Raw genomic sequence first — 14,433 nt, 5'->3', positions numbered from 1 at the left:
CAGGTTTGATCCCTGGGTCAGGAAGATCCCCTGGAGAAGGAAAAAGCAACCAACTCCAGTATTCTTGCCTGGGAAATCCCATGGACAGAGGAGCCTGGCGGGCTACAGTTCATGCGGTCACAGAGTTGGACACAACTGAGGGACTAACACTTTTGGGAAGCTTCTGCCCTCAAGAATTCTCCCAGGTATTCACTCATATTTACATATAAACACACAGCTATATTTATTTTATTATCTATGTATTGAAACTATGCATTCACAGCGATTTCTCCAATTTCAGTAAAGTATCAGAGTTCCTTTCAGTTTTCTACTTGTCTATACTTGTAACTCCCTTCTCTGGCAGTCAGAAACTTGGGTGACTCTCATTACCTATATACAGTTACTTTTAATCAGTCTCCCTGTATTTGAGGATCTCCTCACCCCAGTGGGACTCCAACTCCTTGCAGTGGGCTGACTTACTTCACAGAAATCCCCCAATAATCCATGGGTGCCCTCTTTACTCTGCTCAGACTTTGATATCCTGTGCTGGGCTGCCACTCCCCTCCCCTTATTCCTTCCCCTTGTTCACTTGGGCTCTGACACACACTCAGAGAAGGCAATGGCACCCCACTCCAGTACTCTTGCCTGGAAAATCCCGTGGATGGAGGAGCCTGGTAGGCTGCAGTCCATGGGGTCACTAAGAGTCGGACATGACTGAGCGACTCACTTTCACTTTTCACTGTTATGCATTGGAGAAGGAAATGGCAACCCACTCCAGTGTTCTTGCCTGGAGAATCCCAGGGACAGGGGAGCCTGGTGGCCTGCCGTCTTTGGGGTCGCACAGAGTTGGATACGACTGAAGCGACTTAGCAGCAGCAGCAGCAGCAGCTGACACATTATCCACACCTATGACATGTGGACTCCTACCTCGTTCATCCCTGCCTAATGGCCTTTGGACTCAACTATTCAGCAACAGGAAGAGGAAGAAGACAATTTGTTTTATAGTTCATATGTTCTTGAACCTGATGAATCATACTTAATATAAATGATACAATTCTGGACTTGAACCTGAAGTTATAATGGGATGAACCTTTGGAAAATTTGGAGTGGGGAAGATTAATGTATTTTACATGGGGGAGGAATTGAAATAATTTGTGGTCTCTGGGCAAACTGCAGTCAATTAAAAAGGATGGCTGCCAATTCTTTACCCCTCCTCTTATCAAGTGGTAGAGTCTATTTTTACTCCCCTTGAATCTGAATTCTTCTGTAATTTATCTAAAATGCTCACACGGACTTCACTGGTGGCACAGTGGATAAAAACCCACCTGCCAGGTCAGGGGACACAGGTTTGATCCCTGGCTGCAGAAGATCCCACATGCTGCAGAGCAACAAAGCCCAGTGAGCCACAACTACTGAGCCTGCACTCTTGGGCCCAAGAGCCAGAAATACTGAGCCTGTGTGTCACAACTAAGGAAACTCGTGTGTCCTAGAGCTGCAGCTACTAAAGCCTGCATGCCTGGAGCCTGTGCTTCACAAGAGAAGCCACCATAGTGAGAAGCCTGCGCAGCTCAAACAGTAGCCCCTGCTCACTGCAACAAGAGAAAGCATGCGTGAAGCAACGAAGACCCAGCTAGGCAAAAATAAATACATAACATGAGAATAAAGAAAGAAAATGCCCACAGACCTGACGCTTAAGGCTAGGCCCTCTGGGATGTGCATCTTCTCCCCTTGTTCTTGAAATGCTCATTCCAGGAACACACAGTCAAGTTTGTGAGAAAACCCAAGTAGCCACATGAGAGGCCCTTGTGGAGAGGCTCACGTGAAGAACCGAGACTCCTGATCCATGACCCATTCTGACCCAACCCCAAACCAGTGCCAGCTGCCAGCCATTGTGAATGACACCATTTTGGAACTTCCAACTGTGCTACTGCCTCAGCTGACACCACGTGAAGCAGAACTGCTAGTTTACCCACAAAACTGTGATAAAGAAATGGTTAATTTTAAGATACTAACCTTTGAGATGGTGTGTTATACAGAAATAAATAACTGAAATAACTATCCACCATGTGCCAGGCACTACTCTATGCTCTTCTCACCTACTAGGGTGAAAAAAAATGTAAAATGACAGGTGCAATGAGGGTACTATAAGAGGGCAGAGGAAATCACTAACCAGTTGAAGGCAACCTGCAGGGAGAAGCAGTCAGCTGGGTGGTTCTGGGAAGATCAGCATTGGATGGGTAAACATCAAACCCAGATTCCAGCTTTTGTCCAATCAGCACTGCAGCTTCCTCCTTCTGGTATCTCTTCATGGTATTAATTTTTCATCTGACAAAGTCAAGAGTGAAAAGAACTGAAGAAGGTTATCTTGGGTCTGTTTCTGTCTCTAACTCTATTTCAGGTTTAGACAGCTGGGCAATGTTGTCCTGGGTGGCTTTTGACTTTCTGGACCTTTCTGAAGCAAGAAACTGACCAATTCTAGGTACCTTGGGATGGGGGAGCTGTTGAGGCTGTGTCAAGCCTCAGTGGACTCTGTGTGTTCCCAAGAGATGGACAGTAAGCAAGTGTTGTTCCTTTTTCTGCTTTCTGGCCACAGAGAGGGTCTTTGGGTAGGTCTGTGACCCTTAACCTCCGCTCGATTCTGTCTCTTGGTCATTTTCTGGACATATAAAAGAGACACCTCCATTTTCCCCTCCTCACCTTTTTCAGAAAGGGGACTATTCTGACCCATCCTCACTCAGTAGCCAGGCATTTTTCTCTAGGCATAGACAGCTGGTGCCAGCTTTACCCTTACCAGTTCCCTGGTGAACAACTCTTGACTTCTGTGTTTGAAATGCAATAGTTCCTCCCCTCTCCCGTTCCCACATTATCAAGATGATCATAAGCATTCATTAGCAATATTTGTAAAATATGCAAAATATTTAATATACTTAGTAGTAGTTTTAGTCACCCAGTTGTGTCTGACTCTTTGCGACCGAATGCACTATAGGCTGCTAGGGTCCTCTGTCCATGGGATTCTTCCCGCAAGAATACTGGAGTTGGTTGTTGTTACATTCTCCAGGGGATCTTCCCAACCCAGGGGTTGAACCTGGGTCTCCTGCGCTGCAGACAGATTCTTTATCGTTTGAGCTACAGGGAAGTATACTTACACATACGTAAAATAATATATTTAACAAATATTCTAGGTATTTTAACAAATGTCTATTCAGTGCCAACTATGTCTGTGGTTCAGTTCTAGAAGCTGAGGATATAGTAGTAAACAAGAGAGAAAGTTCCTACACTCATGCATCTGATCTCCTAATGAGAGAGAGAGAGACAACAATAAATTAAATGTTTAATTTGGGGTAGTGATAACTACTCCGAAAAAAAATCAAGCAGGTTAAGCAGATTTGGGTGGGCGGAACTATTCTACATAGGTTAGTCTGAGAAGCCCTCTCTCATAAGGTGACATTTGAGAGATCTGAATGTAAAATAGGGCTAAGTAGTGGGCTTCCCAGGTGGCTCAGTGGTAAAGAATCCACCTGCCAATGCAGGAGATGTAGGAGATGCAGGTTCGATCCCTCAGTTGGGAAGATCCCCTGGAGAAGGAAATGGCAACCCACTCCAGTATCCTTGCCTGGAAAATCCCATGGATAGAGGAGCCTGGCAGGCAGCAGTCCAAGGAGTTGAAAAAAGGCAGACATGACTGATTGGGCACAGGAGGCATTTCCTAGGTGTTTCAGGTTAACTGAACAGCAAATACAAACATCCCGAGGCAGGAAGAAACAAGGTAAGTTCAAGGAATAGCAGCAATTAGGTTAGTGTGTTAGTGTGGTTAAGCAGGTAGAGCATGGTACAGGATGATAGCAGAAGAAAGTGATAGGGGAATAGAGATAGAAATCAGATAAGACAGGGCTTCTACAGATGTGGAGTTTTTTCTAAATACATATTTTTTTTCTAAATACGTGTCTGACTCTTTGCGACCCTATGGACTGCAGCCCACCAGGCTCCTCTGTCCATGGGATTCTCCAGGCAAGCATACTGGAGTGGGTTGCCATTTCCTCTTACAGGGAATCTTCCTGACCCAAGGACTGCACCCACGTCTCCTGCCTCTTCTGGATTAACAGGCAGATTTTTTACCACTGAGCCACCTGGGAAGCCCTTTTTCTAAATAAAGTGACATGAATTGATTTATGATTACAATGATCTCCCTACATGCTTAGAAAATAGATTGGGGAGGGGGCATGGTGAAGGTAGAAGCAGGGTGACCAGTTTGGAGTCTACTTTATAATCCAGGCCACCACGATGGTGGCTCGGTCTAGGATGGTTATAGCAGAGTTACGAAGTGGTTGATTCTGATAATTTGAAGGTAGCACTGACAAGACTTGCTGAGGGGCTGGAAATGGCCTTTAAGAATAAGAAAAGCACACCAAGGACACCTTTTAGGTTTGGGGCTTGGGGAAATGGATGAACAACAGAGAGATGAACAGTGGAGAACGCCATTCTCTGAGGCGAGTAAGAATGGAATGGAGTGTAGGGAGTAGGTTGTTCGGGGCAGAATGTGTTGAGTTTGAGATGCCAGTAGGAGAGGCAATTGAATATGAGTTGGTTGGTCAGGGCTTGGGATAGAAAATTTTGCAGTCATCAGCCTGCAGATATTATAAATCACCCCTAGGGAGTGTACACAGAAAAGAACATTCGTGGACTATTATGGGCTGGGGCCTTCAACAACCAGGAAAGAGGAGAAGCCCATGAAACAGAGTGGCGGCCAGTGAAGTGAGGAAAGCGTGCTGTCCAGGAAGCCAAGTGAAGAAAGGAGATTCTGTGTGATCACAACCACGTGTCAACTCCTGAGCCTCAATTTTCTCATCTGTGAAGTGGTGAGAGTAACAACTGCCTACTTCTGGCATTAAGACTGAGGCAACATACGTAAAGCAGTTACACTTGTGTCTGACTGGCTGTAGGAAACTCTTTCAGTGTATGGTAGCACTTTAGAGTAGGCTGCCACAGCCCCTCAGCTGCCCCATCCACCAAAGTGATAGCACCTCCATGAGTCCTCAGGAATGAGGTGCCTGCCCACTGAGGCAATCAGGTGGGCCCGGGTCAAATCTGAAGCAAGCGACTTCAGCGCCTAAACCTCTCACCTAGACAGCTTCCCAGAGAAGGCAATGGCACCCCACTCCAGCACTTTTGCCTGGAAAATCCCATGGATGGAGGAGCCTGGTAGGCTGCAATCCATGGGGTCACTGAGTCGGACACGACTGAGCAACTTTGCTTTCACTTTTCACTTTCATGCATTGGAGAAGGAAATGGCAACCCACTCCAGTGTTCTTGCCTGGAGAATCCCAGGGACGGGGGAGCCTGGTGGCTGCCGTCTATGGGGCCACACAGAGTCGGACACGACTTAAGTGACTTAGCATAGCATAGCATAGACAGCTTCCAGCCCTTATCTGCAAATCAACAAGTGGGAAATAATGGTTTCAGAGCCAGATTTCTGCCTCTGCCACACACCAGCTGAGCAAGTCTTAAATTTCTTGAGCCTTGAACTCTATCTGTAAAATGGGAACAATCCCCTACTTCATGGCATTGAGTCCAGGTCCGTTCATACTGTAAATAAAGCCAGCTGCTCTTCCTGTGCATGGCAGCGTAGGAGTTACTTGGGCTCCAGGACATCCTCCCATGCAATGCATGGTGTGGGATGCGCTAGAACAGGCACCCACACACTCCCAATCCGAGCTGGGTGGGTCTCCGATATCCCCTAGCCTGGGCTGTCGGACAGTGAGTCCAGAGAAGCTTTGTCCAGAGAAGCTTCGTCCACTTTCTTTTCCGCAGGATGCCAGGTGAGCCACGCCTCCTTGCTGGGCCCCCCACCTTCCCAGCTTGGTAGAGGGACCTAGCTCCGCCTAGGGAGGGGGTTCGAACCTCCCTAAGAATCCTTCCGCTGTCCTACCTCCCGCTGGGCATCGAATCCGTTTCCAGAGCAACCTTTCTCCGCCCTCTTCGTGGACCGCCCCACCCCCCCACCCCCCAGATCTACCGAGGTCCACCGTTCGGGAAAGCTGCCTCGGCCCCAACCCCTCCAGACAACCACCAGCCTGCCCTCTTCTCCTCCCTCTTCTCTGACGCCGCGCCGCAGGCCCAGGCGCGTACCCCTGCTCTTTAGCCCCGCAGGAAGTGGCGGCGCCTCTCGGGGGCAGCTCGGAGGAAGAGGAGGAGGAAGCGAGGCTTAGTAGGCACCGAATCCTCACGGTGCGGGCTTGAGAGGAGGGCAGCGTGGGAACCCGAGAGCTCAACGCGGAGCCTGCGTGCTGCCAACCGCCTGCCCGAACGGCTCCGCCCGGGTAGCCCGGGTAGCCCACCCTCCACAGGCCCCGCCCCTCAGCTCGACCACGCCCACCCACTCGGCCCCGTCCCAGGAGGCCCCGCCCTCCAGCTACAGTCCCGAAAACTCTGCTTCTACCGGGGCCCTGCCCCCGCCCCGCTGGCGGCCCCGCCCCAGCCCGCGCCCGCGCCTTGGGCGCACTTCTGCTGGCTGGGCTGCTGAGCCGGCCAGAGTCGCCGAGATCCGCCGCCTGCCCGCCGGTGCCGCTCCTTCGCCTCCCCCCGCCTCCCGTCCCTCCCCCAGTTGCTGCGGTCTGGCAGTGCCTGGCTGGCGGCCCGCGGGCGGGCCGCCTTCCTCGCGGTAGCCCACCCCCCTCTTAAAGCGGCGGCGGGAAGATGAAGTTTCGGGAGCCGCTCCTGGGCGGCAGTGCCGCGATGCCGGGCGCGTCCCTGCAGCGGGCCTGCCGCCTCCTCGTGGCTGTCTGCGCCCTGCATCTTGGCGTCACCCTCGTCTATTACCTGGCCGGCCGAGACCTAAGACGCCTGCCTCAGCTGGTCGGAGTCCACCCACCGCTTCAGGGAAGCTCTCACGGCGCCGCCGCTATCGGGCAGCCCTCCGGGGAGCTCCGGCTGCGAGGGGTCGCACCGCCGCCGCCTTTGCAGAACTCTTCCAAGCCGCGCTCGCGGGCCCCCTCCAACCTAGACGCGTACTCTCACCCCGGCCCTGGCCCGGGCCCGGGGAGCAACTTGACTTCGGCCCCAGTGCCCTCCACCACAACACGCTCGCTGACCGCATGCCCTGAGGAGTCCCCGCTGCTCGGTAAGATCCCCATGGAGGTTCGCCCATGCCCTCTTCCACGACAGACAGCCCCCCCTGTTCCGGATCAGAGCCCCTAATCCGCAGACAGAGGTTCCGGGCTGGACTGGGGTGAGAGGTTGGGAGGTGAGTCCCTTCGGATTCATGGAGGCTGAGTCGGGCACGGTTTTGGAAAACCTTTAGGCCCCTCCGACCCCAGAACCGGAGAAGGCCTTGGAGACTTCCCAGCTGTGGCCCAAACCTCAAAAAGTTTCGGGAGTTTGAGTCCTACTAATTCGGAGCAGCCTTCGCCCTGCTAACTCTGCTTAGGGACTACCAGGCAGCTCAGAGTAACCCTCTTTAGCTTAGAAAATTGATGATGAGGCCTCCAGCAGGGAAGGGAGCAGACCTCCCAGGTCACATCTCTGTCTTCGGTAGACCCATCGTCTCCTGAGTGTGGATTAACTTTATTCCTAAGCGTTTGGGAACGTGACTTGTCCCTAAACCTCTGGTTTTTCATCTGTTAAATGGGAATAAGAAGGGTTACCTGTTTCAGGGGACTCTTGGAAGATTAGACGAAGCAGTGTAAACAAGAGTTTAGTTTACTGTGGGTAAGCCCTCGGTAGATTGTCACTATTGTGTTCAGTTCCTCCTCTGTATAGATGCCTGCCCTGGGGCCCTCCTCCCCAGCTTCCTGCCCATGTAGGTTCCCAAAATGTCTGTGAGCGGGGCCCTCCCAGGGGCGGAGTGTATTTGTACCAGTGTAGTGTGTGTATCCTGGGAGCTGGAGGGCTACAATGTAACCAGTTAGTACCATGTTGTCCCTTCCTTGGTAGCAGCCTGGAGTCTCAGGTATCTTGCCCAGATGATCTGAACTGGCTCCTACAGCCTGTGTTTCAGTGGGAGCAGAGAGCTTGGGTTGGTGGGTTTGCGTTCCTTATGTCAGGAAGAGGCTGAGCCTGTGCCCATCGGAACCTCCCCTAGACCTGTAATCCACTGGCAGTGAAGCTTAAGGCAGCCACAGGTTGCTCCCAAGATTACCAGACAGGTGGCTGCTCAGTTTCAATGCCAGGATGTCGAGAATGTCATTCTGAATGAGGGACCCAGCAGAAGGGCAGGCATCTTGCCAGTAGGAACTGTCACTTTTTCGAAGAGCCCTGGCAGAGCAAGCCTCCTACATGCTCTTGCTCAATTTTTCCAATAATTACTTCAGTATTTTCATATCAAGTTTGGGAGGATGTTCTTGGAATTGGTCGGACATGAATTGAGGTTTTGTTTTGTTTTTTGTTTTTTTTAAACCAGAAGCTTGAATTCCTTTGGACTTGATGGTTAGTCTGGGTGACTAAAACTGGTCCTGGAAATGAAATGAAATCTTGGCCATGCTGCTGTGTGTCTGACCTCAGACATGTTATGGGGTCCTCAGAATCCCTTTCTCATGTGTAAAATGGGCTTGTCCATGCCTAACTCACAGGGTTATTTTTAGGACTATATGAGATTGTGTTTGTTAAGTACATGCAAATAGGACCCAGGATTTGAAGTTCCATTTTGTCAGCCTCTGGAGATGGCCCTGAACAGCATAGAAAGGGGAAGAGAGCTGGTGAGTCTTCACACCCCAGAGGGACTTCCCTAGTGGCTCAGACGGTAAAGAGTCTCCCTGCAATGCGGTAAAAAAAATCTGCCTGCAATGCAGGAGACCCGGGTTTGATCCCTGGGTCGGGAAGATCTGCAGAAAAGCGAATGGCTACCCATTCCAGTATTCTTACCTGGAGAATTCCATGGACAGAGGAGCCTGGCAGGTTACAGTCCATGGGGTCGCAAAGAGTCGGATACAACTGAGCGATTAACCTGCCAACAGAGGCCAGATTTTGACCTTTTGTTTTTAATTGTTGCCCAGATATTATGTAGAAAGGAAGAGAAATCCTCTAGCAAATTAAAGGACCGGAGCCCAGAGTCCATTAGAATGGTGTTTGAAGTGTGGGACCGTCTCAGTGAAGCGTGGGGGGCTGCGGTGGCCTGTGCTCTCTTGGTTTTGTTTCGTAATGGTGTTGCTGGTGATGGGTGGCCAGTCACTTGTTTCTGAGTTGACTCTGACGGCACAAACAGACTTCCTGAGAGACAAAGTTTTGGAGAGCACAGGTTTGGGGTGGGGAGAGGCCCTGGGCCTTCTCTAGCTCGTCCACCTTAATGTAACATGCATGGGACCCTGACGTTTTGGCTTCTGCCGAGGCAGCTCTGGAAGGTGAGGGCAGAGGGTTTCTCTTCACTGTTATTGAGCCCTTAGGTTCGAGGACTGGATGCTCGCAATGTGGAGGTTCCTGGTTAGGAGAGGGCCTTGAGAAAGCTGAAAGTCTCCAGGGACGTGTTTGTGTGGGTTGGGGGAGTCAAGCCCATCTGTTCAGCTGGGCAGGTGTCAGCTAAACGCCTAACATGGTGGTTTTGAGGTCGTTGGGAGAAAGCACCCTCGGGGTTTGAAGCTGTGGCCTTTTCACTACTTGCAGTTCCTGTGCACAACTGGGCTCTGCTCTCTGGCATCCAAGGGTCTATGCTTGGCTATGCTTGCCTATGCTTGGCTCTCTCCTGGCTGGTGGGTGATGGGTGACGGGCATGTCCTTCCTGCTGGAGCCAGGCACCAGGCTGGGCTGCTCACAGGTCCCTGTTCAGTCTGTCCTGGGTTGTCAGAGCCTCAGCCAGACTTTGCACCCCACTCCAGTACTCTTGCCTGGGAAATCCCATGGATGGAGGAGCCTGGTAGGCTACAGTCCATGGGGTCATGAAGAGTCGGACACGACTGAGCGACTTCACTTTCACTTTTCACTTTCATGCATTGGAGAAGGAAATGGCAACCCACTCCAGTGTTCTTGCCTGGAGAATCTCAGGGACAGAGGAGCCTGGTGGGCTGCCATCTCTGGGGTCGCACAGAGTCGGACACGACTGATGCGACTTAGCAGCAGCAGCAGCCAGACTTCAGTACACTTCAGAGTTGGAGTCCTGCGTCTGTCTACCCTGTATATCAGGGCAGGTTGCAGTGTTTGGAGCCAGAGTAGGCCCTGTCCCCAGATCCCTGCTGGGTTGAGGTGAGGCTTTCAGGAATGAGAGCTATAGGGGAGAGATGGGTCTTTGCTAAGGATTCCTGCAAGTTCCCAGGGAGTCCTCCCAGGGAGTCCAGGCTTGTAGGTGCTGTCATCTCAGCCCTTGGCCTGGCTGTGCAGCATCTCACTGAGCATGGCATTAAGGCTCTCTTTTCTGGCTGCCTGGGTGTTTGCCTGAGATATAGTCAGCCTGGGAAGAGTAGCGGCCGTGTGCTGAGTTACTTTTCCGGGAATGTTTATCTCTGCTTGGATTTGGCGGCAGCACAACATACTTGACTGGCACTGCCCGCTCAGAGAGGGGCTGGCTGAGGGGTGGGCAGTGGCTCAGGTAGGACTGGTTAGGGGAGGCCAGCCTGACCTGGACAGTTGGTTTCAGCCCTTGGGGTAGTGGCGGGAGGGTATGAGTATAGGACTGCCCAAACCTGAGGCCCCGCTTGCCCAGCTCCCCTTTGGCAAGATCCTCTTCATATGTTTAGATGAAGACTCTGATCTAGAGGTGGGCACCAAAGAGGCGTGGGCGTCTGGGCCAGCCAATAGCTGCAGGTTGCCAGGGCCCTGAGAGAACACTTGTCCATGAGCCCTTTTCCCCAGGTTTCATGGGGGCTGTCAGCCAAACCTTTGACATGGTCTGTGCCCTTGGCAGAACAGAGCACTTGCTGGGCTTCTCCCTGGCTTTTAGCTCCCAGGTGTTTCTTCAGCAGCACACAATTCCCACTCCCCCCACTCTCCCATCATCACACATGGGACATAGTGTATCTAGAGGACATGTGGCCTCAGCTCGGGAAAGGGCTGTCTCTCTCCTTTGGGGATGAGTCCTGGAGCCTCGTAACCTTCTGGCTTGGGGTGGAGCCTCATCCTGGGGCTTGGGGAGGCACCAGGAACTTCCCCTGTGTCCAGACCTTTAAGCTTTGGGAGGTTCGGTAACAGTCTTTTAAACCAGTTTTATCCTGTTGCTTTTCCTGGGGAAAATAATTTCCTAACATACACATAGACTTGCTTTCTTGTCTGACAGTCTGAGAAGGAGAAATGCCCTCCATGACTTTTTGGCTCACTATTTTCCATGCAGCCTGATGGTCGCAGAAGTGTATCCTGTCTGTTATAATTTGACCCAGATTCTGTGAAAGCACATGGGTGCCTCCACCTGATGAACCAGGTGAAAGTTCCATGGATTACAGGGTGCCTGAGCCACGCATAAGATGGGACTCAAACTGTGGCATCCTGGAACCACAACATCCCAGGATGGGTCTCCAGTTTCCTGACCCCTGTCATGCACTGTGCTAAAGGGGAAGGATCTTGCCTCAGGCCACTCAGTCAGGCAGTAGCCAGCTGGGGCTAGAAAAACTGATATCCTGCTTCCCAGTCTAATGCTTTTGCTTAAAAGTTATTGCCCAGTAGACCCTTAGTGCAGAGGCTCAGGGCAGCCTAATGTGGCCTTGAGTTTGGGAAGATCCCTGCTAGGTTTACAGGTGGGTCCATCTGAGAGGTCTGATATGGTAACAGTTTGTCTGGATTTGACGGTGTGCCTGTTCCTAGGCTGAGTGCTAGAGCTATGGAGAGGGAGACAACAAAATGCCTCCTCCTTTGGAACTCACAATTTAGGCAGAGGTACATGTGCTAAATCACTTTAGTTGTGTCCAACACTTTGTGACCCTTTGGGTCGTAGCCCTCCAGGCTCTTCTGTCCTTGGGATTCTCCAGGCAGCAAAACTGGAGTGGGTTGCCTTGCCCTCCTCCCGGGGATCTTACCAACCTAGGGATTGAACCCGCATCTCTTACATCTCGTGCATTGCAGGCAGAGTCTTTATCATGGAGCCACCTGAAAAGCCCCTTTAGGCAGAGGAGACATAATTAAATCATACTGATGTCACTTAGGGAAGCCACAGTGTGTCCAAACACGTTTAGTCTTTCTGCCTCCCTGTCCATCCCCTTTCCTTCCTTCCTTCCTTCTTTTTTCTCTTATTCAGAAACCCAGAGCTGGGACCAAGTTTTCCAGTCCTGGTTTTATCTGATTGTGTGAAAATGTTCCTCTGATTTCTGAAGCCTTGCATTAGCTCTGCTGGGTAATTTTTAACTTGTTGCTTTATAATGACTATAATGATACATCAGTGGCCGTATGGTTGGATATTATGGTCTTTGGTTAGCAGCAGAGTAGGGGTTTCCAGGCTGGGACTAGACAAATGTATGGTTTGGGGAAGACAAAACAGTTAATCCTGGATCTTCCATGGATTCCAGCCTGGGGACCCTCTAGATCCTGGGGGCAGGGCCAGGAGTCTCATCCCCTTCAGGCTCAGCTAGGCTCTGGCCAGTGTGTGAAAGGGGCCCAGGCATCCTGTGGTCAAGTCAGACCGGGTGATTTCTTCACTGACCCCCTTCCACCTTGCCTCCCATGCCTGACTTCCTGATCAGTGTTCATGAAGTGGAGATGGAAATTCTGCTTGAAGCCACGTCCACCTGGAAATTCCAGTTCTTATCTGGTTAAGCAGCATTCCAGTTGTTTTAGGATGGTGGTCCTCCCTAAGCTAACTCCCTCGAGGATCTTTTTACCTTTGCCTCTAGCACTGCCCATGTGGGCCAGGTGATGAGATCACTGTAAGCCAGACCCTGACATCTGAGGAGCTAACAGGGCCTACAGTTGGATTCGGTGACATCCACAGGGTTCCACCTGACTCTTAACTTGGTGAGGGACCGTGGCTGTGATTGCAAAAGCCTCCGTTGTGGGGCCTCTCTGTTTACCTGGGCCTGCGAGGTCGCTGGCCTAGGAGAGAGATCTTCGATCGTGTTCTAAAGGCCAGACCTTCAAGTTGGAAGGTCGTGGTGGCCTGAAGGATAGGGGACAGGGCCTGGCAAGAAGCTGGTTCTGGGTGAACGTGGCCTGAAGGGATTCGTCCTTAGGAGGCAGAAGGGCTGAGTCACACGCTCAGTGTTTCAGGTTCCACTTTTCAGCCTGGCCCTGCCCGCCCCTTCCCTGTACAAATGCAGGCCAGGGCCTGTATTATTGGCTGTTGCTGAATTCTTTGGCAGGGATTTTAATGTCTGGTCTGGGTGTGTAACATAGCGGCTTCTCTTTCCCCCTGCCGCCTCTCCAAGCCCCTCACAAAGCTCAGAGAGAGAGAGGTGGAGAATTTGTCTCACTAGGATACCAGAGGCCAGGGCCGTGGGTCTTGGCTTTGCCTGTTTTTTTTCTTTGAGGAGAGAGTAATCTTTTTTCCTCCTTTTTGTAAAAGGTAATGTGGGCTCATTGAAAAATATTTGAGAAGTTAAAAGAGGTTGAAAAGCACATGTATATTCCTATACCTACACCAGGCATATTGGCAAAGTTTGTCTTATACATGTTTAAGAATTTAGCTGATAAATTTTTACAAATGGACAGATAGATTGGTACAGATAGATCTAGATAGCCTGATGGCCAGGATTTTTTCACTTAAAATTCTATCACGGGCTTGGTCCTATACCTTTAAAAACAACAAAGGGTATAACTTGTATTTTTCAACTGTTGCTGAACACACATACAGTTTTTGGGTTTTCTTAGTGGTTTGCTGAGGCTCATGCATAAAACTTTACATACTTTTTGGATTGTTTCCAAAGTGGAGTTTTTTGAAAAGGAAGAAAAGGGGATGAACACTTTTTGAAAAGGGCTTGGTTTAAAAAAAGAAAGAAAGAAAAGGGCTTGGTTTTTAAACTGTTTTTACTAAAGGATAGACTCATTGAGAATTTCAGGTTTTCTTAGTGGTGGCAGATGAGTACCACTTACTGCTGAATAAAGGCTGTGTCTAGAACTCTGATTAAGAACTAGGCGCAGGAAGTAAGTGCCTGGGGTGGGGGCAAGGGGCCAGGCTGCAGGATGACTCTGTGGTGGGCGTGATGTCCTAGGAGTCCGCTTCCTTAGTAATATCTCCATCTGTCTCCTTAGCAGCCAAGTCCCTGGACTGGGCCTCGTGGCCCTGGGGCGATGGTGCTGGGTGAGCACCAGTTAGCTAACCCAGTTCTGGTGACATGACTGAGATAGAACTGTGTCCGCAAGAGGTGTGGGAACAAACTAGTGAACCAGCACAGCTCTCCCACCTCCCCTCTCCAGAGGGTCCTGAGATCTGAGAGGGACCAGGAAGCGAGAATCTATAGGTTCCCACAAAGTCCTGTCAGGAGAAGCCTCGGAGACCAGCAGAGCGTGACACTCAGGCTCTTTGCAAGGTGTCTGCTTTGAAGTCAGTCGACTTTGAATGTCCTCTCTGGAGCTAAATTCTCTTCTGAGGCACACTTTGGATTTGGGACTTTG

General features: G+C 50.8%; 2 protein-coding genes across 6 annotated transcripts in view; one reads left to right on the top strand and one right to left on the bottom strand.

The window, feature by feature from the left end:
* The window catches only part of SPINK4 (serine peptidase inhibitor Kazal type 4), a 103,228-nt gene extending 96,860 nt beyond the window's left edge, over positions 1–6,368 (bottom strand). For all 5 annotated transcript variants that reach the window (XR_011568137.1, XR_011568136.1, XR_002181308.2 and 2 more), the window contains exons 1-2: positions 6,106–6,368; positions 2,150–2,304 (exon numbers count right to left, since the gene is read on the bottom strand). The gene's annotated coding sequence lies outside the window, so the exon portion shown is untranslated. The remainder of the gene's footprint in view (positions 1–2,149; positions 2,305–6,105) is intronic.
* Positions 6,369–6,469: 101 nt separating this feature from the next.
* Positions 6,470–14,433, top strand: part of B4GALT1 (beta-1,4-galactosyltransferase 1) — a 55,590-nt gene continuing 47,626 nt past the window's right edge. The window contains exon 1 of the mRNA XM_019966403.2: positions 6,470–7,096. Coding sequence (XP_019821962.1) covers positions 6,673–7,096 — 424 coding nt within the window. The 5' untranslated portion in view covers positions 6,470–6,672. The remainder of the gene's footprint in view (positions 7,097–14,433) is intronic.

Source organism: Bos indicus, chromosome 8, assembly GCF_029378745.1.
Source record: "Bos indicus isolate NIAB-ARS_2022 breed Sahiwal x Tharparkar chromosome 8, NIAB-ARS_B.indTharparkar_mat_pri_1.0, whole genome shotgun sequence".
NCBI lineage: Eukaryota > Metazoa > Chordata > Mammalia > Artiodactyla > Bovidae > Bos > Bos indicus.
Note: the sequence above shows the minus strand (reverse complement) of the source record. Positions and strands in the feature narration are given on the sequence as shown.